Below are 15,997 nucleotides of genomic sequence, written 5' to 3'. Positions count from 1 at the left end.
ATTAACGAAACTTTTAAGGACTTTGAAAGGTTGGGAATAAAGTAGCGAATTTTGTATTTTAAATTTTCCTATCTGGATATGTCAAATTCTAGGTAACTTCAATAACACACAGCAGTAGAAATTTATACGGCGCCTCAGAGTTACCGAGTTTTCAAACCTGGAGAAATTCTGGTAATCATGACTCCGGGATACCTAATTTATTTACGTATTACAATTAGTACTTTAAAAAAAACCTTTCAGAAAAAACGGGAAGACGGATAGCCAAAGCCAGAGCCCTTAACGCAGTTTTTTTTTTTTTTTTCCAATCGTATTACATCATAGGAACAGTTCAAACACAGCCCAGGAAGCAATAATCAGACCCAAGTGATCTTTAGATGGGAAGAAAAAGTAGTTTGCTCGGCATTTCCCAGATTGTCTTAATAGTTTCAGTAAAAAGTAGAACGAGAAACGTTTCAGCAGCGTGTTCAGCCCCCAGCCCCAAACCAAAATCGAACCCGGGACTTTTCCTAGGCGCGAGCAGAGCGGCGGGTGGTGACGGGAAAGAGCCGGGCGCCTCTGACCGAACCGGGCCGGCGGGCAGGAGCCCTGGGCCGGGGAGGCCCCTCCTATGGGCTTTTGGAAAGCTGCTGGAAGCGCCCTTTCCCCGCGGGCTCCTCCACCCGGAGGCCGCCACTGCAGGACGCAGGCGGGTGGGGGACAGAAAGGCCCGGGAAGGAGACCGCGGGGACGGCGACGGGACGCGAGCGCGGGGGCCGGGCCGAGAGCGTGTCCCCGGGCGACGCCGCTGCTGTTGTCCCGGGTGCTGAAGAGCCGGGAACTTCCCGGGAGCAGCGGCCACTTTCCTCCCTCGGCGCGTGGGGTGGGGGTCCAGGGTGCGCACCTGCTCAGCCCGTCCTGGCCCCGGGCCCGGAGGCGCCGGCCAGATGCGGCCTCCCCGGCCCGGTTCAGGGGGAGGAGGTGGATGGGGGGCGCTGCGCATCGCCGGGCGCCCCAGACCGGACCCCGGGCGCCCCTACCCCGGCCCTCGGGCCGCCCCGCGCCGCGCCCTCCGCTCCACCTGCGCGCGGACTCGGGCCGCCGGGGGACTCGGGCGCCCGCGGGCTGAGGGCGGCGGGAGCCGGGCAGGGGCGCAGGGTGCCGGGTGCGTGGAGAGAGCGGCCAGCGTCCCGGGATTGGGGGGGTGGAGGAAAGAGCGCGCGGGGCATGCGCAGTGGGGCGGAGGAGGTGGCGATGGCCGGGGGAGGCGGGGGGACTGCTGTTTATTTGCAGCTGGGCCAACTCGGCGGCGCAGGCGGCGGCGGAGCGCGGGGCGCCAGCGGCGGGTCCAGCGGCCGCCGCACCATGCCCGAGCCCGCCTCCGGGCAGCCGCCGCGCGCCGCCGGGGCCCCGGCCGGGGAGGATGCCAGACGCCCGGGAGAGGCCAGGGCAGCGGCGGCGGCGGCGGCGCGATGGTGGTGACCAGCTCTGCCCGAGGCGGCGGCGGGGACCGCGCGCCCTCCCGGCAGCGGGGCTGCGGACTCGCGCCGGCCGGGGCTGCGGCGCTGCTGGCCGGGGCGAGCTGCCTGTGCTACGGCCGCTCCCTGCAGGGCGAGTTCGTGCACGACGACGTGTGGGCGATCGTGAACAACCCCGACGTGCGGCCCGGCGCCCCGCTGCGCTGGGGCATCTTCACCAACGACTTCTGGGGCAAGGGCATGGCCGAGAACACCAGCCACAAGTCCTACCGGCCGCTCTGCGTCCTCACCTTCAAGTGAGTCCCTCGCCGCGCGATCGCAGCCGCTGCTGTTTCTCTTTACTCCCTCACCCCGGCTGGGAGAAGTTGCGGGACTGGCTTGGGGGGCTTTTCTTTTCTTGCCGCCCCCTCCCTTCCACGCCTCCCACCTCTCCCGGACGTCCAGGGCACTCTGCTCCGTGGTCCTCGGCTCCGCTTCTCTGGGCTCCCGGGCGGTTGGGGAGGCGCGGTCTGGGGAGTTGGGATCGAGTTTCTCAAGAGTCTGCGCTCTCGGCGGGCTGCCTCTGGGGCAAGGGCTGGGAGGGGGCCGGTAGAGCTGCCTCTTCTCCCCCCACCCCTGCCGCACGGTGTACAGGAGACACCGACGGAGCCCAAGGAGCTCCGGACGGATGGCTGTGGTGGTGATGCTTCCAAGTTGGGAATTTCTCAGAGGCTGTTGGGCAGCTTTGCAGATGCGAAGCGTATCAGTCCCGTAGGGGTCGCGTTCCGCGGAGAGGAGGCGGCAGCGCACTGCCAGGGCTGCGTGGGTTTTGGGGAGGAACAGAGGAGGGAGCAGAGTATCGTCTCCCACCTTGCGCCCGAAGCCTTTCCAATCTGCCAAAAGGACTCTGGATTTAGACTTTAAAAGGTGCAAAGCAAAGGAATGTAGAAAAGTGGGGTCCTCTGGGGATCCTGGCGTCCCAGTCGAAATAGTTTTTCTTTTACAACCCCGGAGGAGTCATGATTCAGCATTTCTGGTGTGGATAAAGTCTAAACGGACCCGAGAGAACGCCAGGTTCTTGTAGGGTGGAGTATTTTCTTGAATTTGAAAGAGGGCTTAGCTTCAGCTGGAAGGAGAGAGGGACTGATAGGAGGGAAGTGCTATCTCGTACATCATGGGCTTGACTCTTGAGCCCTTATAAATTGCCTCAGCATTCAAGCTTATGATATGCCAGATAAAAACTGTTGAAATAATATTGGTTCAATATCATCAGCATTTTAAGCCTTTTCCAATGAGTGTAATATGAACCCGTCTTTATGGTAATGATCATTCGAGACGTGGTAGGCAGCTTGAAAAGCCTGCCCCTGGCAGGGAGGCCAAGGTCTCTTGACAGGTGTCTCTGACGACTTACAAAAGGAAAGCGTAGCAATTGGCAACAATTCATGGGCTTTTGACTTAATTCTTCCATTGAAAGTTTAATGTTTTAAGGAGGGTGGGGAAATTGCACATTTGACTCTAAAGAGAATATTTTATGAATATTTGTCCTCTTGGAAAGTGGTTTTGGTTTTCAGCTGAAAGATAACCTCAGCTACTGAGTTGCTCAGTATTTTTCAAAATGTTTCTTAAAATCTCCTCCGTTGGCACAAATATAAACGTTTATCTTCTAGGGTGACCTGCGTTTTCATTTGTTACAGAGAGGGTTGGTTGATGTTTAATTTAAGGGTGGAAACTCACAGCATGAGATGTGCTGGACTTTTGACAGCCACGGAGACCGTCTTCATCTCTGGTCTGGGCATTTTGCATTTTAAAAAGTCAAGGTCAAATGCCTGTGCCCTAGTTGGTGGAGGGTTGGGGAGAGGGCTTTCACTTCTTGACTTTCTATAATTTCTTTATTCGTGCAGGAGAAGGCATGGGCAGAAGAGAGGGCAGTGGAGGATGGGAGCAGACAGTGAGGCGAGGCCATTGATGAAGAGGCAGGTTACCAGGAGTTTGGCAGAACAGGGGCAAAGGAAAAGGAGAGTTGGGGGCACCAGATGCAACTCTTCCCTGTGGTAATCTGATTATGGAAAGATGCATTGCTCTTTCTATATTGTCTTTTACTGCCTATGTCAGATATACATTTGTTTTTGAGAAGATTGCGTTGCAAATCTAGAGAGCAACACAGCACTAATTACAAAGAGATAGGTGCCTCTTCAGAAAGAGAAAGTTAACTAATCTTTCTGTGCTCGCAGGCATTGGTTTAAATAAGACCTGGAGGCTTTCTTTCCACAGTCACCGGAGTTAAAACTGCATCTTCCAGTGCAATAGCACAAAGCTGGGCATGTGTAAGGGATGACATCGATGATGCTAGACCCACACAGCTCTAAAGATTGTTGCAAGGAAGGACAGAGAATCATTCATTATTAACTGCTCGGTGTGAACCAAGCATTGACCTAGGCACTTCACACAGATTATGTCTTTATGATTTTTATTTTAGGTAATTGGTGAAAACACAAAGTGGCCTTTTAAATATACGCAAACTATCTTAACTGCATGTTAAGTTAGGCTTGTTTGAATAAAAGTCTTTGAGAATTCAAAACCATTCTTATTTATTTTTATTGTGGTAAGAACATTTAACATGAGATTTACCATATTAATTTTTTAAGTGTACAATAAAGTATCATTAACTATAGGCACAATGTTGGACAGCAGATCTCTAGCACTTACTGCTCTTGCATAACTGAAACCGTGTACTTGTTGAACAGCAACCCCACCCCCACCCCACCCTTGGCAACCACCATTCTACTATCTGTTTCTATGAGTTTGACTATTTTAGATACCTCATGTAAGTGCAATCATGCAGTATTTGTCCTTCTGTGACTGGCTTTTTTCACTTAGCATAATATTCTCCAGGTCTGTCTGTGTTATTGCGTATGACAGGACTTCCTCCTTTTTTTTTTTTTTAGATTTTATTTTTCCTTTTTCTCTCCAAAGCCCCCCAGTATATAGTTGTGTATTTTTAGTTGTGGGTCCTTCTAGTTGTGTCATGTGGGATGCCTCCTCAGCATGGCCTCATGAGCAGTGCCATGTCCACGCCCAGGATTCGAACTGGCGAAACCCTGGGCCGCCGAAGCGGAGCACGTGAACTCAACCACTCAGCTATGGGGCCGGCCCCAGGACTTCCTCCTTTTTAAAGGCTGAGTAATATTCCATTGTATATATATACTACTTTTCTTTATCCGTTCATTTGACAATGGGCATTTAGGTTGTGTCTGTATCTTAGTTATTATGAATACAGTGAACATGGGAGTGCGTATATCTCTTCAAGACCCTGCTTTTAATTCTTTTGGATATATACCTGGAAGTGGGATTGCTGGATCATAAGGTAGTTCTATTTTTAATTTTTCTTTTAAAGATTTTATTTTTTTCCTTTTTCTCCTAAAGCTCCTTGGTACATAGTTGTGCATTTTTCAGTTGTGGGTCCTTCCAGCTGTGGCATGTGGGACACCGCCTCAGCATGGTCTGACGAGCAGTGCCATGTCTGTGCCCAGGATTCAAACCGGCGAAACCCTGGGCCACCAAAGCAGAGTGTGTGAACTTAACCGCTCAGCCACGGGGCTGGCCCGTATATTTTTAGTTTTTTGAGCAACCTCCATACTGTTTTTTATAATGCCGGTACAACTTACATTCCCACAACAGTGCACAAGGGCTCCATTTTCTTCACATCCTCACCAATACTTATCTCTTATGTTTTTGATAATTGCCGTTTTAACAGATGCAAGGTGATAACTTGTGGTTTTGATTTGCATTTCCCTGATGATTAGTGATGTTGAGCATCTGTTGTACCTGTTAGCCATTTGTATGTTTTCTTTGGAGAAATGTCTATTCAATTCCTTTGCCCATTTTTGTTTTTTTTTTAAAGCTCCACAGAGGCCAGGATTTTTGTCTTTTTTTTTTTTAAAAGATTTTATTTTTTTCCTTTTTCTCCCCAAAGCCCCCCGGTACATAGTTGTATATTCTTCATTGTGGGTCCTTCTAGTTGTGGCATGTGGGATGCTGCCTCAGCGTGGTTTGGTGAGCAGTGCCATGTCCGCGACCAGGATTGGAACCAATGAAACACTGGGCCGCCTGCAGTGGATTGTGCGAACTTAACCACTCGGCCACGGAGCCAGCCCCTCCTTTGCCCATTTTTTAATCAAGATAGTATTATTATTATTTTTTTTACCTTGAGTTGTAGGAGTTTCTTATACATTTTGGATGTTAATAACATCAGATATATAGTTTGTAAATATTTTCTCCTTTTCCATAGGTTGCCTTTTCACTCTGTTGATTGCCTACTTTGCTGTGCAGAAACTTTTTAGTTTGATGTCATCCCACTTGTCTAATTTTGCTTTTATTGCTCATACTTTTGGTGTCATATCTAAAAAATCATTGCTAAACCTAATATGAAGTTTTTCCTTCTAGGTTTTTCTTCTAGGAGTTTTACAGTTTCGGATCTTAAGTTTAAATTTTTAATACATTTTAAGTTGATTTCTCTGTATGATGTAAGATAAGGGTCTATTTTCATTCTTTTGCGTGTGGATATCCAGTTTTCCCAACACCATTTGTTAAAGAGACTATCCTTTCCTCATTGTGTATTCTTGACCCTTTTGTTGAAGATCATTTAACCATATAGGTATAGGTTAATTTCTGGGCTATCTGTTCTTTTCCATGGGTCTGTATGTTTGTTTTTATGCTAGTACCATACTGTCTTAATTACTGTACCTTTGTAATAGTCTAAAATCAGGAAGTGTGATGCCTCTAGCTTTGTTCTTTCTCAAAATTACTTTGTATATTCAGGATCTTTTGTGGTTCCATGTGAATTTTATGATTTCTTTTCCATTTCTGTAAAAAATGCTATCAGGATTTTGCTATAGAATACATTGAATCTGTAGATGGTTTTGAGTAGTATGGACCGTTTAACAATATTAAGTTTTCCAATCCATGATCATGGGATGTCTGTCCATTGATTTCTCTCCTCTTTAATTTTTTTCATCAATGATTTGTAGTTTTTTTTTTAAAGATTGGCACCTGGGCTAACAACTGTTGCCAATCATTTTTTTTTTCTGCTTTATCTCCCCAAACTCCCCCTGTTCACAGTTGTATATCTTAGTTGCAGGACCTTCTAGTTGTGGGATGTGGGACGCCACCTCAACGTGGCCTGGCGAGTGGTGCCATGTCCGCACCCAGGATCTGAACCCTGGGCCACCGCAGCGGAGCGCATGACCTTAACCACTCGGCCATGGAGCCGGCCCCTGATTTGTAGTTTTGATTGTACAGGTTTTTTACCTTTTTGGTTAAGTTTATTCCTAAGTATTTTATTCTTTTTAATACTATTGTAAATGGGAGTGTTTTTAAAATTTCAGATAGTTTGTTATTAGTTCATAGAAATGCAGCTGATTTTTCTTTGTTGATTTTGTATCCTGTAACTTTACTGAATTTGGATATTAGTTCTAACAGTTTTTTGTTGGAGTCTTTAGCATTTTCTACATATGAGATCATATCATCTGCAAACAGAAAATTTTACTTCTTCCTTTCTGATTTAGATGCCTTTTATTTCTTTTTCTTGCCTGGTTGCTCTGGCTAGGACTTCCAGTACTGTGCTGAATAGAAGTGGCAAGAGTGGGCATCCTCACCTCATTGTTGATCTTAGAGAAATACTATGATGTTAGTTGTGGGCTTTTTGTATATGTCCTTTATTATATTGAGATAAATTCCTTCTAAACCTACTTTGTTGAGAGTTTCACCATGAACGGTTGTTGGGTTTTGTCAGATGTTTTTTCGGCATCTATTGATGTGATTGTGTGATTTTTATCCTCCGTTTTGTTAATGTGGAGTGTAACATTAATTGATTTATGTATGTTGATCCATCCTTGCATCCCAGGGTTGAAACTCACTTGATCATGGTGTATGTTCCTTTTAACGTGCTGTTGAATTTGGTTTGCTAGTGTTTTGTTGAAGACTTCTGCATCTATGTTCATCAGAAATATTGGCCTGTAGTTTTCTTTTTTTGTATTGGCTTTGTCTGGCTTTGCAAATGCTTTATTTTTTTTTAACTTTTAATTTTGAGATAATTGTACATTCCCATGCAGTTGTAAGTAATAATATAGAGATCTCTTATACCCTTCATCTATTTTCCCCCAGTGGTAACATCTTGAATAACTATAGTACAATATCACAACCAGGAAATTGACATTGATACAATCCATAGCTTTTATTCAGATTTTACCAGTTTTACACGTACTATTTTTATTTTTGCTAAGTGTGTCTTTTGTTCTATTCAGTTTTATCACGTGTAGATTTTCAAAATTACCACCATAGTCAAGATGCAGAACAGTTCCATCAAAAGCATCCATCCTACTTCTCTCATATTTATAGACACCTAATTTATAACAAACCCCCTAATCCATAACACCCCCACCCTAATCCATAGCAACCACTAATGTGTTCTCCATGTCTATAATTTTGTCTTTTCAAGAATTTCTATGTAGAATCATGTAGTATGTAACCTGTTGAGACTGGCTTTTTTTTTGCACTTAGCATAATTCCTTGGAGTTTATTCAGGTTGTTGCATATCAATTCTTCATTCATTCTGTTGCTAAGTAGTATTCCATTGAATGGATGTACCACAGGTTAGTCATTCACCCATCCAAGGGCATCTGGGTTGTTTCCAGTTTTTGGCTGTTACAAATAAAGTTGCTATAAACATTCATTTACAGGTTTTTATGTCAACATAAGTTTTTATTTCTTTGGGATAGATGCCCAGGATTGCAATTGCTGGGTCATGTGATGGTTGCATGTTTAGTTTTTTAAGAAACCGACAAACTATTTTCCAGACCTTTCCATCAGTAGTGCATGAGTAATCCAGTTTCTCTGCTCCCTCACTAGGATTTGGGACTGTCACTGTATTTTATTGTAGTCATTCTTATAGATGTGTAGTGACATTCATTGTGATTTTAATTTGCGTTTTCCTAATGGCTGATTGTGTTAAATATCTTTTCGTGTGCTTATTTGCCCTCTTTGTTAAAATATCTCTTCCTGTCTTTTGTCCATTTTCTAAGTGGATTTTTATTTTTTAATGTTGAGTTTTGAGATTTCTTTATATATTGTAGGTTCAAGTCCTTGGTCAGGTGTGTGGTTGGCAAATATATCTCCCACTCTGTAGCTTATCTTTTCATCCTCTCCACAGGGTCTTTCCCAGTGTAAAACTCAATCTTTTTTTTTATTAAAGTAGTTTATTATCTTTGAGTCTTCGAATGAATGTCACCCATACTGAGAACTAGAAATTCCCTTAAGAATAATTAATAAATCAATAAATTAAGTAATGAATAAAAATGTAATGCTTCTTACTATAAAGGTGCTTGCATGTATAGAAAGATGCTAATCAGTTTTTCTCAAATAAGAAATGGGCTGGAAAAAAATTGAAAGAGAGGAGCTGAAGTCGAAATGAGGAAATAGATTTTCACAGTCTCCACTTTTACCAGTTTAGGGGGCAGGGCACAATGGAAACTGAAGGCAGCTTACCAAGATGTGGTGGCTTTGTACTCTGTCGGTTTAGCTCAACTGGAACTGTGTTTCTTGGAAATTCCTTCCCCATATTGTACTGGGTTAGAGTTGACACAAGAGAAATTTCTTCGAGATTTCAAAAGTGAAAGTGAAGTGGCCGTGTCCCCACTCAGAAGGTCAGTGTAGGTTTTGGTGCTGTCACAGCTCATGCCAGTTGTCACAGACGTGCTGGCTAACTTGCCGCTGGTGTGCAAGAGCAGCAGCTCCACTAGAACTCTCCAGAGCTCCTTTAGCTACTTGGAAACGTGGGGCAGGTGTGTGCAGCTCTGTGGGGACCAGTGGCAGCCTCTTTGTAAGCCAGTTGCATCATTAAATTTGGAGCCTTGGAGGCTGTGAGAAGCAGAGGTCATTCTAGTTCCTCCTCGTGGGTTCCAGCTCGACCTTCCTTTCCCCTGCTTCAAGGCCATCCATCCTCCTGTCCTGAATGCCTGCCCTGCTGGCTTTCAACTTCTCTTACGGTCACAGCAGCACAGCCTTACTGAGGCTATTTACCCACCTCCCGCCATTGTGAAAGGTGAAACGTCTGTGGTAAATCCCTTCTGTTCTATCATTCCGGGTGATTCCACTTCTCTGGTCAAACCCTAACTGAGACAAATAGTCATCTCTTTGTGTTCCTTGAAGTGAATTGAGAATTCTAATGAATCTCTGTTTCCAGTCAAATCTTACGTTCGGTGTTTTTGTAAGATCATTTCCAAGGGCACGCAGGAATATTTTTGGACCATTATAGAGCAGAATCAAAACATCTGTGAAAACTTAATCTGCAGCAGTCACCTTTTTTATTTTGCTTCTTTATCCTTCACTGGCCATGACCTGTTTTTACCTCTGGAGTCAGGAGAAACACATTAACTCACCCTGTAGACATTGAATGGACACAGAACCAAACCCCATCATGCCCATAACCCCCACTTGAGAAGTGACCCTGATTGATTTAAAAGGAGTTTAGTTTAGTTTTGTCGTGTGTGAGGAAGGTTGGCCCTGAGCTAACATCTGTTGCCAATCTTTCTCTTTTTGCTTGAGGAAGATTGTCGCTGAACTAATATCTGTGCCAGTCTTCCTCTGTTTTTTGTATGTAGGACACTGCCACAGCATGGCATGACGAGCAGTACATAGGTCTGCACCTGGGATCCAAACCTGCGAACCCCGGGGCCGCCAAAGCAGAGCGTGCAAACTTAACCACCACGCCACCGGGCCCAGGGAGCTTAAAGTTTTGTTTTCTCCGTACCCCCTTCCTCTTAGGAAGAAGCTCTTGTAGGATGGTTAGCAGTGCCATTCCCTATCAGGAAGCAAGCAGAAGCTTCTTTCAACAAGGAAGAACCAGTGGTTTTTCTGTGTTGAAGATGGGGAAACTAAGGCAAATTAGAGGACCTGAAACTCTTCTTTCTCTTCCTGTTTAGGCTATTAGATCCTGGTGTTCTACTAGTTTGCTGTAAAGTGTTATTTTACAGAAGGCTTCTGATGGTAGTATAAACCATAAGAGTAAAAGTAGGTGGTTTAAAATGTCAGAGTTAAAAAATAGAATATCTGAATATGTGCAGCTGTAAGGATTTGCAATGTTTTAATGTTTGCATCTTGAGAGTTTTTGGCAGCACTTTGCATCTTTTAGTCACAAATGATACGCCAACCATGGAAATCAGCCCTCGCCTCTATGCCCCAAACCTAAAGCAAATTGTGGCATGCTCCTTTTGGTTCTCTTCCTTTTGATCTGACCTTTGTGGGAAGTCATTTTGACATAGTCTATTGCTACAAGACTGATGTTTGTTTCTAAGCCTGTGATAGGAGACAAGTGAGAATTCTTTAGGGTGTTTAATTAGATTGTATGGGATGTTCAATGATGGATATAGCCAAGGAAAAATATGATTGGAGGCAATAAAAATTTTATAGAGAAAAAGGAAAAAATGACCTCTGAAAACTTCATGCCAAACTGAGGTCATCTTAGAAACCCCAAGAAAAAGAGCTCATGAGTGTTGCCTGTTAGAATGTGCTTTAGATGTAAGACAGGCTTCAGACTACAGTCTGGTAGTGTAGGAGGGGTGGAAAATGAAAGAAATATTTTTGAATCCTGAGGCTTTTTATAGGTGAGTCCCTGACTGAAGGCTTGGAAATCATCTTCTGAAATAGTCTTTTTTTTTTTTTTTAAATCAACAAATGTCTTTTCTATCTTCCTTTGGAGCCATATTCGTATTTTTCCTAACTTTGAATATATAGTCATCCCACTTAAAATGGTAGGGGGAGGGGGTGAGGAATGCTTGGTCATGCCAAAGTAACGGCAGTGTTCCTTTTCCGAATGATAAGAAGTGGCTTCTGTTCTGCGAGGCCCTGTTTGATCTGACCCCTGGCCACCTCTCTGACCTCTGGTCTGTCAATCACCTCAGTGTATCTATGTCAGCATTCTAGAGTCCCTGTTCCCTGTACAGGCCAGACCCGCTGCTACTGAGGGCCGTCACTTATTGTTTCTTCTTCCTGGAATGCTCTTTCTGGAAGGCTTCCAGATCTGTGCATTGCTTGCTCTCATCGCCTTCAGTCTCTGCTCAAATGTCACTTCATCACAGAGGCCTTTTCTGGCTACCCTATGTACAATATCAGATGCTCCTCCGTGTTCATCCTTACTCTTACTCACATACCCTCTTTGCCTTAGGAGCCCTCATTGCTCTCTGGCATCATATATGTATTGTTGGTTTTTATCCTCTCTCGCTACCGTGTAAGCTCCATGAGGTGGATCTTTAGCACCTAGAACGGTGTCTGGTGTGCAAAGCAGGGGCTCAATAAATGACTGTTGAAAGAATGACTCAGTCCATCATTTCTGTGAATGCTCGACTTTTTCAGGTAAATATTTAGGTAGGGCAACAGGTACAGGTATTTAGGTAGGTACAGGGAAAAGTCTGCGTGACTTATTTCTTGGCTTATATACCTTTTTTCTTCCCCTGTCAAAGAGAAAAGCAGAGGCAGAGAAGGCATTTCCAGTGGGTCCTGCTTCCTGGGAGGTTAAGGGGCAGCTCTGACTGTGAAAGGGGCATGTGTGGCTCTCTGTTGTAGCCTGCTGGGCCTGGGACTCTCCATGGAGAATGAGGATCTTGAGCACTTTTGGATCATTCTTCTCTTGCTTGGCATTTTGAAATGTGATGATTGATGAATGCTTGCTGTAAACTTTAAGGCTGCACATGGCAGCTGTACCTTCTGAGGCAAACTCCAGAATTCCATGGGATTCTCTTCACATCCTGCTCTCAGGGGACTAAACTTCATCCATGCCAGTGTCCTGCTGTCTAAAAGGAATGGTCATTTTTTTTTCCCAGGCAGTGAGGTAGACATGAAATATCATTTCCGGTTGGATCAAATGGAGTATAAGGACCTGAAAATACTTCCTCAAAGGGACTCTAATGACTGTGACTTCCTCTCCTTGAGTGTCGTACAGTAAAGAATTTGTCTGGTCTTTGTCTCAGGTTCCTGGGAGGGAGCTTCTAAGCCTTTGGAATTTCCTGAATGATGAGTGTCTCTGTTGCTCATGGTGGGCCCCTGGGACCACTTGAGTTTATGCTAAGGAGGGGGTGACTCCTGGTGCACCCCCAGATAGTTTCAGAATGGAGACTGGCCATGCTGGAAAGACTGATGATATGACTAGAGAGCTGGACTTTGAGCCACGTGGTATCAGCCCTACCTTTCAACCTCCAGGGTGGGAGGAGGGTGCTAGAGACTGACTTTACTCACATGGCCAGTGATTGAATCAGTCAGTCTATGTCTGCAATTAAAAACTTGACACTGAAGCTTGATTGAACTCCCTTGGTTGGTAGCCATACATCAGTGTGCCAAGAGGGTGATGCGTCGTGAAGACATAGAAGGTGCGTGTTTAGGACCTTCCCAGATGTCTCCCCGTGGGTCTTTTCTTTTGACTGGTTTCGATTTGTATCCTTTGTAATAAAACTGTAATCGTAAGTTTAGTGCTTCCTTGAATTCTCTGAGTCGTTCTTGCAGATTAGCTAATCTGAGGGAGTGATGGGGACCCCCGAATTTGTGGTCATTTGCTCAGATGTGCAGGTGGCGTGAGGCCCATTGAACTTGCATCTGGTATCTGAAGTGAGGGGAGTCTCGTGCAGGACTTTGTCCTCACGTAAACTCCAGGGGGTCAATGTCAGAATTGCGTTGCATCCAGGAGCTCCACCAAACACAAGCCTTTAAAATAAAAAATTTGCTAAAAATTGACCACTCAGTTATAGTTATAACTACTATATTGTATTTGGTGTTGATCTGTTAATTTTTGTTATTTGCTGTCTCTCTGAAGATTTTTCTTCTGGGACTTGCTGCCTTCTAAATATGGTCACTGATCTTCTGGTCCTCAATTTCCTCACCCTTTCTTTGCTGTAGTCACTACTGTGAGTACTTGTGTGACAATAGTGACTATAACTGCCCCTTGTATGGAGTGCGGGCTCCTCCTGACCACCTCCCCTTCTTCTGTTCCCTCCCTATAGCTTCCTCATAGCCACCTGAGGTTGTGATGCCTTCAGCTCAAACCGAAACTATGAATTTTGCGTTTGTCTCAGCGCACCAGACTCCCCTCTGCACTGTTGTTTGCATTGGTGCCTGTGAATCACATCCCTTGGTTCTTTAGACACATTAAGTGATGATGATTTACTGATTTATTCCTGGTGCTGGAGGGAATGCAGAAGAAGAGCAACCAAAATGATTAAGGACCAGAGGGATTTGCCTTAGAGGAAAAATGAGAAGAACCAGATGTTGTTATTTATTGGTTGAATGATCTAAGAAGACTATGGAACCACTTACAAGCATTTGAGAGCTGTAATGATGGCAAGAAGTGGGAAGGAAGAAAAATGAATGGCGATGGAAGAAGACAGGAGAATATACTGTGTGTTTAGTATTGGGCTGTGGGAACTCACCAGGAAAGTGTTGGAGAACGCGTCATTTGAGGCAGCAGAAACACAATAAGGGGTACATTTAAGTTTTTCTTTTCTGTGGTTTGTAGTTCTTATTGGAAAAGAATGTATGTTGTGTTATTGCTGAGAAAACTGGGTTTTCTTGGTAGGCGTAGCAACCATATACAGCCTTTCCTTAAGCTTTGAGATCCGTGTCTCTCATTCTTCTGAGTATCACCTGTCTTGAGTCACTGAGTTGCTTGGGGGCAGATCACTGGGCCCCATTTCAGATCTACTGACTTAGAATATCTTGGGATGGGATCAGAGAATCAATAATTGTAGCTGGCACTCCAGGTGATTCAGAATCCTGGGAGCCACAAGGCCTCAATGCGAGCCCATGTTTAATGAGGTTGAGATGCCAGAGTCTCCCCAGCATAATGTAGAGAAAGGAATTCAAAAGCTAATCAAGATAGGAATGTTGGGATGCGTTTACCACATGCTGCCTGCACACACCTCCCTCCCACCCCTCTCCTGCATTTCCGGAGAGGGCCAGATGATTTTCCCTTCACTGAGACCTTGAAGAATACATTAGTGAAGGAGCCTCTGCAACTTTGACAAGCTCTGTGTTGGCTCTTTTCTGTAGGCCGAGTGTGACGTGGGAGATGCTGTCATTGAGGTGGGCTTTCTGATTTCAGCAGGGTGATGGGAGCCTGGGGTACCAGAGGCCAAGTGGCAGAGCTTAGCTGCCAAAGACAGGTGAGTGCATTTACCATGACAGGCAGCACGGACGCAGAGGTAATCAGAATGTTTTGACCACAGAGATCATTGATGGAGGCTAATTAATCACGTTGTCCCTAGGAATGAAGTAGATGGACAACCCTCTTGAATGTTGCTTGATTTATATACCAGGAAAACTCCAAGTTCAAAACTCCAAAACCTAGACTTGAGTCACCACAGGAGAGAGTCACGACACCTTTATGCAATTTCCATACCTCCGCCACTTGGCTGAGGTAGCTGTTTGACTGAAGTGGAGTTGGGGCCCCTTGAGGAAGGATCCCAGTGTTCTCTAGTAGAAGTCTCTTCCAGAGATACAGGCTCTTTTTGTTTTTCTAAACCAGAGCTATTTTTCAAAGAAGAAAATTAAAAGAGAGTAATGGGCTTTATCGAGAGCTCCAGGCTGTGAGAGTGTGAGGAGATGGAGGGGCAGCCCACGGCTCTTTCTTCTCCCCTCCCACCCCTCTCCTGTGACTTTTTGGTGCCAAACTGTGTGACCCTGTGACCTTTCCTGGGGACCGGTGCCCTGATGGCTGTGAGCTCATTATGGCCCCACCTTTCTGGGCAGTTTTATAAGGACGCAGAGGAGTATAGATGGAGAAGGAGCTATTTGCGTTCATATTTGCCAAAATCTGGAAGGCTTTCAGCCAATCAGAATGACTATTAAGATTATTTCAGAAAAAAACAGGGGCTGGCCCCGTGGCCAAGTGGTTAAGTTCGCGCACTCTGCTTCAGCGGCCCAGGGTTTCGCTGGTTTGGATCCTGGGCGCGGACATGGCACGGCTCATCAGGCCATGCTGAGGCGGCATCCCACATGCCACAGCTAGAAGGACCCACAACTAGAATATACAACTATATACTTGGGGAATTTGGGGAGGAAAAAAGCAGGAAAAAAAAGAAAAGAAAGAAGATTGGCAACAGTTGTTAGCTCAGGTGCCAATCTTTAAAGAAAAAAAAAGAAAAAAACAATTTTCTTATCTCCTGTTGCCTGGCTTAGCTTTAAGTGAGAAATGAAGGGTAAATCCAATAAAATTAGACATTCTTAGAGTTGATCTTTTCCGACTTCCAACTTAACATAAATTTATTTGCTCATTCAGTAAACTTTTATTTAGAATCTACTCTGTACTGAGATGGAAGCAATGATGAAAAGAAAGAAATTAATTTCTTACAGTGCATGAAAATATGTTCATAATATTTGAGGAATATAGTAAAAGCATTTTTAAAAATTGATAAATGCTGAGGCCAGCCTGGTGGCACAGTGTTCAAGTTCGTGTACTCTGCTTCAGCAGCTTGGGGTTCGCTGGTTCGGATCCAGGGTGCAGACCTACCCACTGCTTATCAAGC

At 45.0% G+C, this 15,997-nt stretch overlaps 1 protein-coding gene across 3 annotated transcripts in view; it reads left to right on the top strand.

Moving 5' to 3' along the window:
- The first annotated feature begins 814 nt into the window (after positions 1-814).
- TMTC1 (transmembrane O-mannosyltransferase targeting cadherins 1) overlaps positions 815-15,997 on the top strand; it is a 255,029-nt gene continuing 239,846 nt past the window's right edge. For 2 of the 3 annotated variants that reach the window (XM_044775283.2, XM_044775282.2), the window contains exon 1: positions 815-1,750. In XM_044775283.2, coding sequence (XP_044631218.2) covers positions 924-1,750 — 827 coding nt within the window. In that variant the 5' untranslated portion in view covers positions 815-923. The remainder of the gene's footprint in view (positions 1,751-15,997) is intronic. The other variant, XM_014843846.3, reaches the window with a different exon arrangement.

This window comes from Equus asinus, chromosome 22 (genome assembly GCF_041296235.1).
Source record: "Equus asinus isolate D_3611 breed Donkey chromosome 22, EquAss-T2T_v2, whole genome shotgun sequence".
NCBI lineage: Eukaryota > Metazoa > Chordata > Mammalia > Perissodactyla > Equidae > Equus > Equus asinus.
Note: the sequence above shows the minus strand (reverse complement) of the source record. Positions and strands in the feature narration are given on the sequence as shown.